The 15,399-nt window shown below is 38.2% G+C and overlaps 1 protein-coding gene across 1 annotated transcript in view; it reads right to left on the bottom strand.

Moving 5' to 3' along the window:
- Positions 1-716: 716 nt before the first annotated feature.
- Positions 717-15,399, bottom strand: part of LOC124161495 (circadian clock-controlled protein daywake-like) — a 40,509-nt gene continuing 25,826 nt past the window's right edge. Inside the window, exons 3-6 of the mRNA XM_046537825.1 lie at positions 10,258-10,399; positions 4,826-4,959; positions 2,477-2,629; positions 717-1,455 (exon numbers count right to left, since the gene is read on the bottom strand). Of these exons, the coding sequence (XP_046393781.1) occupies positions 1,307-1,455; positions 2,477-2,629; positions 4,826-4,959; positions 10,258-10,399 (578 nt within the window). The 3' untranslated portion in view covers positions 717-1,306. The remainder of the gene's footprint in view (positions 1,456-2,476; positions 2,630-4,825; positions 4,960-10,257; positions 10,400-15,399) is intronic.

Here is a 15,399-nt window from a genome sequence, read left to right as displayed (position 1 = left end):
AGAACACATGTTTACAACATGGATATGAACACATGGATACTGTTTGGAACAACAATTTTTTAATATCACGGATATCACAACTTGGATATCCATGTAACGTTATTTTTACCAGTCGTCGTGGATGTTACAAATAGTATGTCTATTTAACGTTGTCAAGATATAAATCGTGAAATAGCAACATGTTTAGGATATATCGACTTTATTTAGATAGTCGATGGATATCGTCTGCTTCTTTGGAAGAAAAACACCTCAATGCGCCATTTTCAAAGTCCCTGAAAGGCATTTGTTACATCTATGCCATAGACATGGCAAACGTAAATATGTGATTCAGGCATTATTCGCCAAAGAACAACTGCATTATGAATACTACATGAGATTCGTACCGCAAGTCAAACATTTCATTCGCTGCATTCTAATTCCATGAAGGCAGAAAGTGTTATGTGCGAGGCTGTTTTTTTTATTTTCAACCTCCGATGGGTCATGAACAGAAGACGAAGGGATTGATGAAATTATTTCACTGCTAAATATTGAGCACATTTGTGGTGTCCTTTCGACATAATCGCATCGGCGATTGAGGAATTGGACGTGCCTGTGGAGAAGCTTTACTATACCTTCTTCATGCCGCCAATGACTTCCAATGAATGTTGCCTTTGCCCTGAAGCCCATTGCCTCTTTGAAAACGCTTCCCTCCTAGCCATATCTACATTTCATCGTAAAGATGGAAGTCACATGGCACTAGGGTGGCATTGCACGGCGGGTGATCGAAAATGTCCCATTGTAATTTCTCCAGGAGCAGTTGGGCTACATCAGTGCTGAGATGACGGGCGTTGTCATGGATCAGAACTCTTCCAGAAGTCAGCGTGTCTCTTCTTTTGTTTTGAATGGGAATGGACGAAAGGTTTCACACTGTTTTTTCCTCCACCCACAGTGAATTTTTAAAAAGTTCTCTTTCGTTGGCATACTGGTTAAGACATGTCAATGCTGAAGCCATTCGTCGAGTTTTCTGGCTGTCTCTCCTCAGTGGCGGGAGAATCAATTGAGGTAGTTCAATTAATGAGATTGCTATAGTAACCTTAAACTAACAACTTACCATGAGAAATGACTTAAGCGTGTGGTGAGTAGGACTCGCAGTTTGTCACTTGTATTATGGTGTTTTTTGCTGAGCGGTCGGAGGTTGAAAATATGACAGCCCTCGCGTACGATGCGAATCACATTTCGGGGATTTATAGACAATGATACTTTCGTAGTCTTTCAGAATTCACAGACACTATAGTTAGTTCAGTGCTTCGCTTCTCTGCCGCTATTTCTATGTCCAGAAACTCTTCGCGGGAACTCTGCTCGTTAATGCTCTGATGATCACTGTCATGGCGCCAGCGATGGATTCCGCTACCTCCGGACCCCAGCTCTTCTCCACTTCTCTCCAGTTTTCGTTTAAAAATCTGTTCATTCCGTCTCCTGCAAAGTACGAGTTTTGAAACATGAATATTCGCTAATTATAAATTTTTTCCATGTAAGCCCCTTTCACTGTGACTTATTTTCAGAATATCCTGCTCCTATCCACTATTTATTTATCCTGTGCTTCTTTTCAAATGTAATGGCAGTTAATGACATATTTTTTAAGTCTTGTAATCAACGTAGAACAGTGGAATAAAAAAGTGATTATTATTTCATATCGTAAATTATTTTGTCACAGATATCGAGAATAAAGCTATCGCTACTCGTAAAAAATCAATTTATTACTTCAAATACATCATATTTCGTGAAATATGAAATATATATGCATATTATGGATGTTTTTATCGTTGTTGAACGTTAAAAATATTAATATTACCCCTGTAAATAGTGCTAAAATTATTAAACTCTGTTACAATCGTCATTGCGCGTGATTTAGCATCGGTAATTCATGACGTGCTGGACTCCTCATTTCAGCGCAAGGGGTCAATTATTTTGCATAATTTACATTTGCCTTTCCAAAGGAGAATGTAAACGTTAAATATCCTTTTTTGAGGAAGTAGAGTAACCGTGGCAGGGAAAATAATGCTTTATAGCTGTTATGCGGGGAAGAGGAAGGAAGGGAATAGGATTTACGTACAGAATGCAAGAGGGTAGACTGTATTGTGATTTGAAGATATGAGTCCAAGATGGGAATGGAGTGATTCTTAAATGCATCATGGTTATTGATTTCATTTTTTAAATTGATTTTATTAAAATTTCTGTTTTTTTCAAAATATATTAGCAATCATATTCGTTATATTCATATATCCAACGTAATGAAACTCAATGGAAACTATTGGGTAATAACTCAAAAAGCGGTCGGTTTGGTGGCATTTGAGAATATAGTTGCGTACACTGAAATTTTGGCTTGATATTTATGTCAAATTACTATTAACTAAATCATAAAATATTTTGATTGTTAAGCATAATTTTATTTCGTTTATTATTGGAAATGGTTTTAAAAATGTCATAATAGACTTACCTAGGAGCTTGTTTCCGTTGAACAGGTTTTCCATTTGAAAACTCACTTTTTTGACGCTGTAATCAACTTTGTGTGTTGTAGGGGCGTAGTATAATTCGCCGTCCGACTTCTTCACAGTATCACAGCTAAATTCATACTGTACGTCCATGCCAACTGTAAAGAAAAAAATGGATGTTAGTTTTCTGTAACTTACGAGATCGAATCACACACTTTAGCATGCATTGTGAAGATCAATTCTCTGCTTTCATTGAAATCGATTAATCAAATTTAAAAATCAGGTAGACAGCTTCAGTTTTTAAGAGGGGGCATCACTCGAGAAATGAAAAACACGAAAAAAAACTCTATCACGCAAGATTCGTTACCCGTCTTCCGGTGTAAGTCAAGTTGATCGTGTGAAAATACCGCTTTAGCATTATTTAGCTTTTACATTTAGTATTTACTGCTTAAGCTTCTTTAGAATTTAGTAGTGCTCTCTTAAGCTTTTTTGTTGCGGAGAATGCCAAATAAAATGCTTGTAAGGGTTTCGAATATTAAGTAAAAATCAAGTAATGAGTCTCTAATGCAAAAGTAAGTGAACGTATGTATGTGTGTATGTAGCTACTGTGCATAATATGTAAAGAGTAAAAAATAAATCGCAATGTGGACTTCACTAAAGTTATTGTAAAATGCATGCAAATATGGTTATTAGCTCAAGTGTAGCAGAAAATAAACATAATGATAAATCCAAATTTTCCCATGATGAAAGCATAACAAATGAAATTCACTCGGAAACTTTAAAGGTATGAGAAAGGAAGCTTTCATTATTTATGGTATGGAGTATGTGCAAAATTAGGAAATCAGCCAAAACAATTTATCACGTTAGCGTCAATTAACACTAAAAATAAAAATAACAACTTGGCAAAAATATTTCCATTCCTTCTCGTAAAAACAGTTATGTAAATACCTATACGTAAAAAATTGTATGAAAAGTCATGAAGAAAGTTAAAATACTTGGTAATAATGTATCTTACCTCTCCTCGTAAACTGATGAAGGATCTTTTAATTTCACTTTGAATATTTCTAGAAGTTTTTTTAAGGTATAAGAACAATTGAGAGAAGATATTACTGTCTTCCGCATTATGAAATGAAAGTAATAATGTAATAGATTTAAAAAAAAAAACCCACCTCCAAAGAAGTCCTTGCAGAGCAAAACCGGGTAAAATAGAAAAAACGGAGAAAAACTGGAAAAAAATTTCGGAGCTTCCCGCTTGTCAAACAGTCGAAGAGTGTTGCCTGACCCTCTCCTATATACCCTTACAGCGGTGGCTGGCGCTCAGGGCGGAATATAACACAACAGGGAATCATGACGTAGCCCTTACGTCCTCAGTCACTCGGTAGCGACTGCCATGACGCAGTCGTTACGTCATGAACACGGAACGTGTTAAAATTTGTATCTAGACTAAAAGTAATTAATATTCTGTTCGATCTTAACTTAATCGTGTGGCATTCTCTTCGCCTCGATGGAATTTCTGTTTTTTGTTGCACTACACTAGTCCCATCCGTTTTGGCTCTCTCCAGTGGGTTTCTTATATTTTCTTTTCAGGTCAGGTTTATCATGTTTATTTATAGCTTTGCAGGTGGAAAACTATTTAGGGGTAAGGGATATGGCTAGGGAAGAATGCGGATTTTGGGGTTCTGTGCTTCTTTGTTGCGTCCGTTGCGTCATTTTCGGTCCGAGAGAGTGAGTTTCTGAATGAGATTAAATTTTCTTTCAGTTCATGAAGGATCGGTGTTATACGCAAGTCCTTGAGGATGTCTTTCTTTCTGATGAACCACGGAGAAGCAGCAATCTTTCGGATGAGAACGTTCTCAGTTTTCTGTATTTTAGATTAATGAGTTTTGGAAGCCATCAGCCAGACAGGTGACGCGTAAGCAAGTAAATGTTTAAGCATCGTCTTATAGTGGATGAGTTTTACTTCGAGGGACAGCTTAGACTTATTCTGTAGCAGTGGACCTAGGGCAGCTGCTGCGGCTTTGGCCTTTGCTGTGGAGCTGGTGATGTGATGATTCAATATGAGTTTTTTTTAATGTAGGACGACTCCTAGGAACTTGGCGGTTTCTTTGCGTGTAATTTATTTACTTCCGTAGTAAATGAAATTTCCAATTCTGGCTTTTGGTCTGCGACTGAAGGTCGTGTGGATGTATTTAATGGGATTTGCGGTGAGTTTCCACGTTTCGTATGCGTCAATTTGCCGCTGGAGGAGTTCTGCAGTTGTTCTTGGATTTGAACCTCGGGCGATGAAGGCATTCACTTCGCATTCAGCGTTTAATCCAGCATTTTGGACACGAGGTATGTCTGTAAGTACTTACAAAATGTCATGTTGAAGTCACCCTTTCCGCTGATGGGTAGAATAAGAACTTTTCCGCTGGCTTCGTAGTTGCCAATCATTTCCATCACGGGAGTGTAGATATTCCAAATGAAGTTCGGGGGATCATGCTTGATCCTGGAGAAAGATTAGGAGCGGGTTGATTAGAGTGAAACGAACCCTTATCTTACCATCTCGTAATCGAACCACTGTTTTAATGTTCACTTTTAGCGATAATAACTTTGAAAGCTGCATTTCCAAAGCTGAACTTATTCATATCATTAATTATCGTGGACCTTCCTGGCCAGTGAGATATTTAACATTACAGTAAAGGAAAATTAATTAATAGTGGTTTAAAAATTAATATATTAAGGTTCAATAATGTGGTGAGTAACCGAGCTCTAAAACTGTGAATAAAATAAAACAGGAAAGAAGCAAAGAAAAAATTAATACCTATGTAAAGGCATGTACACATTTGCATCCCGAATGTGGATATCTGGGAACTTAGCTGTCCAAAATGCCCACTCATATGAAACAATTTGGAAACAATGTTATTATTTATTTAAAAAATAAGTTTAAGGTGTACAGAGAAAAGTAACGCTAGTAGAATTTATATTAAAACTATATCAAAAGTATAAAAATACATTCTTTTCCTAATCACGTTAGTAAGATATCATATCAGCATGGTTAGTTATCCAGGGAATTGCATTGAATTATTAAGAAGTAATTTGTACTTTTTGGCCCAAAAACACTCGTATGGTAAATTTCTAAAATCTGTTTGCAGTGAATTCCATATTCTGGCAGCTGTTACCATAAAGAATTTCTCGAGTTGATAAGTTCTATGTTGGGCGAATGTCAACATTGTGATTCCTAGTGGGTATCAAATGAATATTTATTTTCTGGATAAATCTCTCGAATAGATAATGTGGGTTACCAGAAGATAGTATTTTGAAATCAAGGCAATTAAGATCATACAGGTGACGTTGTTTAAATTTCAGCCAGTTTATACCTATGACCTAATAACAGTCAAGACTACTGTTTCTCATTGATTAGTAAAGGCTGGTAAATATTGACGTTCAAGGGCGCAGCCAGGAATAAAGGCTGGGGGAGGTTTAGATGCTACTAATACGTGTGTGTTTGGGGGTATGGAATACCCACCAGGATAAGCTGTAGGTGCGAGATACCCGATTTGCGGAATTTTAAGATAAATGGTTCAAAACTGTGAGTTTTACGGCTTTCTAAGGCATATTTTATTAATCATTACGCTAGTCTATTAGTAATATAAATCCAATTAAGTAAAATGAATTAAACTTAAAAATTTCTCTGAGCTCGGGGGGGGTTTCATCCCCCAAAACCTCACCCCCCCTCGCTGCGTCACTGTTGACGTTATCACAAGTGGTGGGTAACCGAGCTCTAAAATTTGAGTGCCGGTAGCTTAGCACCGCAATGCGCTGGAGCGAGGCTAGAAGGAGAGCGATTTTTGGAAAAATCGATTTTTAATCGGAATAAAAATCTGGACTTTTCAGCAAAAATCGAACTTCGAAACAAAAGATCGATTAATCGAAAAAGCGACGGTTCTTTGTTTAAATTCAGTTAGTACAAAAACATGCTTATTATTAGTAAAATCAACTGATTTGGGCGTTACTTAGTTGAAAAATGAAATGTTCGTGGTAAATCAAAACCCAGTACTGTTCCACAAACTTTTTATTATTAGCTGTCAACTAGTTTCGACGTTTATACCGTCATTATCAAGACTAACTATTATATTTATACTTTATTATATTTAGTCTTGATAATGACGTTATAGACGTCGAAACTAGTTGACAGCTAATAATAAAAAGTTTGCGGAATAGTACCTACTGGCTTTTGTTTAACCATGAATGCTTATTATTAATTTGAGAACTTGAAATACACATTTGAGTAGTAGAAAGCATTCCAAAAGATGCACTTGGAATACAGGCTTTAATATTTACAAGTAAAATTTTACTAATCCTTGCACATTAAGGTTTTGGGATCAACTGGTTTTAAGAAAGATGAATCGGTTGAGATGCTTTCTTGATGATCGATCTCGTACCTTTCCAATTCTACAGGCTTTAGAGGAAAGCATTTCATAGGGTATGGATGACGTTATTATAGGCCGGTTGTGACGCTGCTGACATCAAAAGAAATGTTCAAGATCGAGGTTGAAAAATCGAGTTTTGATCGAAACTCGAATGTCATGGCTTGACCTCGATTTCCTCGATCTTTGACTGATAATGCGCCATTTTCATCATAATCGATTTTTCCATCACTGAGTTCGGGCATTCGAAGGGTGGCCGACCTCCATTTATAACACGCTAGCAGGCCACACGGCGTTGCTCGGGAAGAACAGAATCTAGAAAAGTGGGAAACTTGGAGCTGGGAATTCATGATCACATGACAGGATTTTTAGGCAAAGCAACATGGCAGGTATGACGATAAACATACATATCGATCAGCAACTTTTCAGGAGAGCAAAGAACGATTTATTTTTTTAATTGTTTATAATTTTAATTGAAATTAAAAAAACATAAATAGCTAAAACTTAAAAAGAAGCGTACATTTGCCCACAAAGAGTTGTTTTTTGCTTGAATTTTATCGCTTATCAACAGTATTAGCAGCATTAACTCAGACTCAGGCCATATTTTGAGGTACTTTTTAGAACTTAGCCATCGATATGTAACAGCAAACAATGGAAAAAAACTCATGGGATCAGCTCTTACTCCGCTCCTCAACATTGTTCATTTAGTGTGTTTTCGTTCGTGGGCAGACCAAAAACGTAGAGTGAACGCATACCCCAGCGAAAGGTTTGCTCGAAACGGATTGATAGTTGAGTGTAGAATACTTCGAGGTATAAGTTTTCTTGGATATTACAAAATTACTTATACCATTTATTTTTTTACAGAGCGCGACCCGGGTTTAAATGAATTATCATCATCTTCAGGCGCAAATTATGATTTGTTTATCTTATTATTGTTTTAATGAAATTATTTCAAGTTTGACGGTAAATTTTACAAAGTACTGGCCTCGCTATGGGCTCACCACTTCCTCCGTTGTTGGCAGTTGTGTTTTTATTATTTGGAAGGAAAAATGCTTAGCTCAGGACACAGCCTACTAAATTCTGTGGTATACTGGTACCGGTACGTTGACGAATTATTGTGCTTTGCAATGGAACTGATCGGCAACTGGATAAGTTCTTGAGTTTTTATTAATGACATCCATCCTACAGTTTCATTTACCTGTGAAAGAGACTCCAACTATTGCTGAAATTACCTGGATCTTACAATCAAATTCGATAAATACAGGTATTCTTTCTCCATTATTCGGAAACCGTTGTTATACCGATCATGTCATCCCAGCAGGTTCAAGACACCATATAGGTACTCACACCAACTTATGGCTTTTCATTCCATGATTCATCGCGTGTTAAGAATACCACTATCAAAAGATGACTTTGAGAAAGAAGTCATCACCGTTAAACAAATTGCTTCAGTCAATGGTTATTCTCCAAATTTGATAGACAAACTGATTAAAAAAAAAAACAGAGAAGATTGGCTATCGACCAAATGTTTTCGGTGGTCGAGGATAAAAAGAAGCAGTGGTGCACAGTGACGTACCTCGATGCACTTCCTCTGTAAATGGCTCATCATTTACCCAAGAACTAATTCCGCATGGCTTTTAAACCTTATGCCTCTCTAAGGAGACTGATTGTTAAATGTAAGAATCAGATAGACCAATTGGATAGATGTGGAGAGTATACTCATTGAAATGAAGCGATTTCAATGATGTATACGAGGGACAGACAGAAAGAAGTTTTGAAATAAGGAAGAAAGAACATTTAAGTGCTTACAAGTGTAACAAAGATGAAAAAAGTAATTTTGCTAAACACTTAATATGCAACTGTCATAGGAGCGATTTTAAAATGAATATTTTAAAATTTTGCAATGACCGCCGTGAACTGGATTCTGGGGAACAGTTAGAAATTTTAAAAATTATTGAAAGTCAAGGCAGTACTCTTAAAAATGAATATCTCTACCCATACTTTCCCCCTATTCTGACGTCCGTTTTAAAATTTATCAAGTAACTAGGTAACAATAATAAGATAAGCAAATTATAATTTGCACCTGAAGACGATGATAATTCATTAAAACCTGGGTCCCGTTGGGTAAAAAAGAGGTGGAATAATAAGTAATTGTGTAATATCCAAGAAAACTTATAATGGAATACCACAAAGTTAATCATGAGTTAGTGATTTTTTTTAACTTCGAGGTAAGTTTTCACTTTGAGTGTGTAAAGTGGAGTGCCTACCCGTTATTATGTCCAACCACGGACGTTGTATTGTAGGACGTGACGAAACAAATGGTAATGATAAAACGACGCGTACGACACCACGAAGAGTAACGCTGCGAAGTTTGGGAGCGTGAGCTAAGCACTAATTTTGGTCGCTATCCGTGCAGCCGCAAGGAAACGCATAGCGAACAGACATCCTCTTTTAATTACATAGACTAGCAAGCCGCCCGGAGTTGCTCGGGAGGATAGCATCTACCCGGAGAACTGGGAAACTTTTGTTAGAACTTGGATTTCATGATCAGAGAGGATTTCAATGTTTACTCTCTGAGCGTGTTGAGTTGTGCCTACCCAGCAGGATGTCAAATGACATAAGTTGTATGAAGTGGCGGAACAAATGGCAATGAGAAAACGAGGCAAAGGACTCGTCGGAAGCAGCACTATGGGGTTTGAAGTTATTTTTATATACTGTACGTTTTGTTTTCACTTTCGGCCATTTCATTATTTATGATCGGAGCACTTCGTGTGTTATATCATTCTTCTTAGCTTTTTCAGTACTTTACAAATATGCTATTTAGATTGAGATATTATGAGAAAGTAAAAAATTTAATATAATTTTATTAGAGGTGCTAGTTGCCTTCGTCGGGGGGAGGAAAGGGACGGGCGAACGGACCCACCAGCCACCTGTGTCTGTCGGTCCCATACAGTTTTTGTGGTCTGTCCTTTCCTCCCCTCCTTTGCTCGCGGCTCAGGTACTTCGCGGGACCGTGCGCCAACTTACGCCATACACACTACAGATCAAAAACGCACCATTTTTAGACTGCAGAAACTTTGAGCCAAGCGCTCCGACTGGCCACGAGTTTACCCTGTAGCCGGATGCTCTGGACAACATATAACTTCGAAATTTTTTGCCTGCCCGAGATCGCGATGCATCCAAGGCATCCGGCAATAGCGCAAACTCGCGGCCAATCGGAGCGCTTAAAGTTTCTGTTGTTTTAAAAAATGGTGCGTTATGACCTCAACCTCATTGGTAATTTTGGTCTCCACTGGCATCAGCACTATAGGGTTGAAATTTCGTGACACGATTGTCCTCCGCCCTTTGCGACCTCGAGAGTTGATGGAGCCGCTCACCTGATGGCCGTAACTTTGGTGTTGGACAAACCGTGGAGGTTAACGTCTCTGAAAACAAGGCGAACTCCAATGTCCTTGCCCTCTACCTGGATTTCCTTCATGAAGAACGGATCCATCGGGGGAACGCCGTACGAAGGAATGCCTGCCAAAGTAATTGAGATTTATTTGTAATTTCATTTTTATTAACAAAATGAACGAGAAAGCACCAGGATAGATTCCTCGGTGAAAAAATTGGCATGCCGCCGTAGTCATTTAAAAAAACTGAGACGAAAATTCTTTTCACTGAGGAAAACACAGTCTACATCCACATAATAACCTGCGAGCCACTTCTGTGGTGTTTGACATCACAGAAGTGGCTGGTGGCTGATCACATCCTAACATGCAAGATGATTCCCGCATGCACACCACACGGTCACAAAACATTACGCATATTAACAAAATAAACGTGCATATAAACGAAAAGGCAACACGTGTTAACTGTTAGCAATTCCTATGGCAATTCCATGCCACATTAGAACAATGAAAAAGTAAAAGCATGCAATTAATAAACCCAGCCGAAGACGCCATTATTTCTATTAATCATGACGCCGTTGCTATCCTTCATAATGACTAGGTATAAGCTGAACATCAATGCAAAGGAAACCAAATTATTGCCATGCCGTTGGTAAGGAAGAGATTGTATTGACTGACTTTGAAACTAGAAACCATAAAATTGAGGAGACGAAGGAGTTGTGCTACTTGGGTAAACAAGTGACTAACGATGGACGAAGCAAGAATGAAATAGTGGTATGCAAGGAATCTTCCGTGTAAGTGAATGCAACTAGTGATCGCAAATTCAAACCAATCGCTACTTAGCACTTAATTTAAAATACTGAAAAGTGCATATTAAAATGTCAATTTTTCGTTGAAGACTGATATTTTTTGTATCACCTTGGTTACTTGTTTAGAATTGTTAAGGACCCTATAATCTCTCATGTGCTGATATCTGTGAAGAAAAATTGTGGCAACGAATAAAGAGGTATGGAATCGTTAAAATCTTAATATAGATCTTAATATAAGCTAAGATAAATGGCACTGCTTTGGTAATTAGAAACTGATAATTAATCGTTATTTCCAATAAAAGGGTAATATCATATTTCTGAATTTGCATTGAAATATTTGTTCTATAGCTAGTGTATCTATAATTGCATCTGAAATATTTCTCTTTCGTGACACAATCTATTCATGGAAATTGTTAATGTGCCATGATGATTTTTCACTATGCGTATCCATATCAGCCTATCGAAGTATAAATAAATCCTTTTAATGTAAACATAGGCCCTGTGTCGAAGAAAAGGCTTTCTAAAGGATTTTAATTTCTCCTGGTGAATTGTTTTGATGAATTCTTCTCGGGTTCTCAACCAGGTTAATTCTTTCGAATAGGTTGACGTTTCGGAAGACGACTTGCCTCCTATTTTCAAGGCGTGATACTCTATGAAAATCCAATGTCACACTGAACCGTTACGACCATTTAGCGAGCTCAACAATAAGGCTTCCAATGGCGTCCAATTGGCAGAAGGTCGTTTGAAATTCTTTACGTGTCTCCGTTATGTTTTTTGCGCAGCTGATAACAGGTCTCCATTACTGATGAGCGATATATCGATTGAATCAGGAGCAATCACTGTCGGTGATTTAATGCTCAAAATCACTGTGATTGGATCACTGGGTTTGGTGATGAAAGCACAGGCTGCTACCAAGTGATGAGCGTTGTATCGCTACCTGTGATTAAAAGGGAGAAGTAGCCGATCACTGCCGGAGACTAAATCACTGAATACTCGAAATCACTGCGAATGTGAATACGCTGAAGATGGCTTCGGGTGCTACCACTGCCACCAACTGCCCAGGGCACAATAAAGGATATGATATTCATCTTTTATGATGAAAAACTTATTCTATACGGAATATACAGCTAACGGTTTGAATCACGATGGTTTGAATATAAAAAAAAAGTTTAAAAATATGCCGTCGGGATCTTAATAATTGCCCCTTATCAATTCCTTTGCCATGTCAAATTTAATTAATTAACCTAATAATAACTCATAATCAGAACTATTCCCTCAAAAAATATTTTGGCTAATTTTAAAATTTTCAATAAGTTTATTCGTTCCTTTTGCGGAGAGGTCATTCATTGGAATTGGACAAAGTACCAGGAATAGCAGCGCCACAAATCAATGCTCACTTTTAAGAGTGATTCTTCTCGGTGTTCGCAATCACATTTGAGAATCACCGCTAATGATCAGAAGCAGTTACAGGTAACGAAGTGATTGGAAAATCACAGTTCCACTCATCAATAGTCTCCATGTATTGCTAAATGGAAGCCGGTATCCAGTGGCGCAGCTAGGAATTTCGTTCGGGGGGGCCCAAAACCAGGGGGGGGGAATTTTTGAAAAACAGAGTACTAAGTAATGGGTTTTAAACTAATTTTAACACTGTTCATAACCGAAAAAACTTCATTTGTTAAAGAAATATTTTTTAATTCATGATTTTTCAATATTTTCTTTTCTTTTATAAAGGAAAATGATTGTGTTTCTATATTTAGTTGGGGTCCGGATCCTCCCCCTTGGCCACGTCACTGCCGGTATCGCGATTGATGCTTTTTAGATTGGGGCGGATCTCGATGGCTTCCTTAGTTGTTATGCGGTCCCCGTAGCGTTCTGCGTGGCAAAAAAATTGGACTTTAATGGGGTAACGCGCTTTGGAAATGGGTGAAAAGTCATCTTCCGAAACGTCGGCCTACACGACTTAGTCAACCTGTTTGCAATCCTGAGAAGAATTCATCGAAAGGGTTGGCATTTGCGGGTTTTTGAAAAGGGGCGGGAAAACGCGATGCTTTTTCCTTGTCGATGAGCTTTCCGCCGCGATCAATCGCAATATTACCACCGTTCGTCGCCATCTGCTGCTTCTCTCCGGAACTGCTACGAAAGCTCGTTACGGCCCAGCGGTGTGACCATAGAGTTTACATTACAGTTGTAGAGTATTTATGGGTGTGACGAAATGGTTAAGGAAATATTTGTGTTTCAACGAGCATGCTTGTATTGCTGTGTTGTATTTTTTCATGCATTCATTTTTGCTTATGCGTCGCTGATACGTATTCCATTTATTTGAGGACTTTTTGGAATATATCAGTAGTTTTAAACCAAGGTGTTTGAACTTTTATTAGCTCGAAGTACAGTCACTTTCAAAAGTTTTAGGACAAAGCTTGTGGCGCCACTTCTGCTTCTCAAGAAAATTTAGTTTCCCTTACTCTATTCTTTTTCCTTGCTCACGCACTGCAAATATTTCGCTACCATGTGAAGTTATATGAACAAAGAGGGAGAAGTTTCTTGCTAAATTTATCGTTATGTTACGATCTCTGATGGATTTAATGATTAATTTCGAGTGCATACTCAGTGTCCTTGCTCCGGTTTTCACTGCTGGTCTGATATTATGTATTACAAATACCTCAACGTCAGAAGTCGTGGTGGCGTACTGGAGTTAATGCGACGTCGTCATGGTAAAGGATGTTGGATCGATTCCCCTACTCGGAATTAAGATCTCAACATTTTTTTTTCTTGGTAACTCCTTTTGTATTTAACAATGGGTTTCAAATACTTTAAATTCGCTGTAACCGTTATATACTTTTTTTTAATGGTAAATGGTAATATACAAGTTAAGAATTGGGCAAGGGTTGACGTATCATTTTTATGGATTGCTAGTACTCATTTTGAACGTTAGGGATTTGCAAAAGGGGTAACCGTAACCCGACGGTAAGGGGCGCATTCAAACCCAGCGTTGGTATTAACTTAGTGATTTTAGATTGGCGATGAAGATATAGCAGTTGATTATTGCATTAATTGGTTTAGAAAGCTGTTGATTATTATGATTCTCTGCAATGAGCACCATGCTTCATCACACGTCTCTTGAGACGGGTGATATGTGTGTCATTATATGACGTCCAACTTGACTTACACACAGCAAATAGCCTTTATAATCATCACATACTACTTCATTTGGTTTTTGCGTTGAATGTGTTTTCTAGTTTTCATTCAATGCAAGGATCCAACTAATTTGTCAGAACGGATTCTTCCAAGTTATCGGCGAGCTGATAATGGAAACCTGTTGATGTTATACCCTATTGCGAATGCACAATATAGAATTTTATCCAATGAATTAGAAGAAGGCCTAAACAGCCCTAAGAAATAAAAAATATCTTAAGAGACCTCTACCCCATCATCAGCGCAAACCAAAGTACTTCAATCAAAGTACTTCAATCTCCTCCCTTCCCGCCCTTCTATCACCTACAGAAAGGCACCCAACGTGCGCAAATATTTCGATCCACCCGCCCCTCTCTCCCCCGCACTGCCCCCCTATCTTCTTCCTCCTCAACATGCAACCGCCCAAGATGCAAGTGCTGCTTCTTGTTTCACTCCACCTCCCCACCAGTCATCAACAAATCTTCCTCTTCTCCTTTTTCCTTTAAATACTTCCTTTAATTCCATCAACCGACTATCCTACAATTTCTGCCCTGCCTGCTACATTGGAGAATGCACCACGGCAGTATCCATTCCAATGAGCAACCATCGCCTCTCCACCAAGTCCCCCCCATTCGTTGAACCAGTACTCCAACACAAAATAGTTCCTTCGAGCAGTGCTTTTCCCTTTCCTAAATCGAAATACTACCATAAAATTCACCCAGCACACCTGGGTGGAAACAGCGTTCAAACCGCCAGGGCTGAACGTCGCTCAGTAGCCACCAGCCAATCCCTCCCCATTTCCCCCTCACCTCCACCTACCCCTTCAACCTCCCCCCCCCTAAACTCCACAGAAGACATCAGCAGTCCTGTATCACTCATTGAGAATGGTGGGTTACCCTATCGAAACGTCTGAAAAACATTTTGTGAATGTCCCTTTTTCAGTGTTTCTATGTTATTTATTTATTTAATCTAAGTATATTTATATTCATAAAAAAATCGTAAATCGTGTTAGTTACACTATTTATAACTCGCGAACGGCTACATATATTTGAACGATTTTCTAGATAAATAGAATTTTTTGGATTCGTATCAACCTCGAATAGCAGAATTAACATTTAAAAATAATATCAGTTCATGGAAGAAATTAATA

The sequence above is a fragment of the Ischnura elegans genome, chromosome 6, assembly GCF_921293095.1.
Source record: "Ischnura elegans chromosome 6, ioIscEleg1.1, whole genome shotgun sequence".
Lineage (NCBI taxonomy): Eukaryota > Metazoa > Arthropoda > Insecta > Odonata > Coenagrionidae > Ischnura > Ischnura elegans.
Note: the sequence above shows the minus strand (reverse complement) of the source record. Positions and strands in the feature narration are given on the sequence as shown.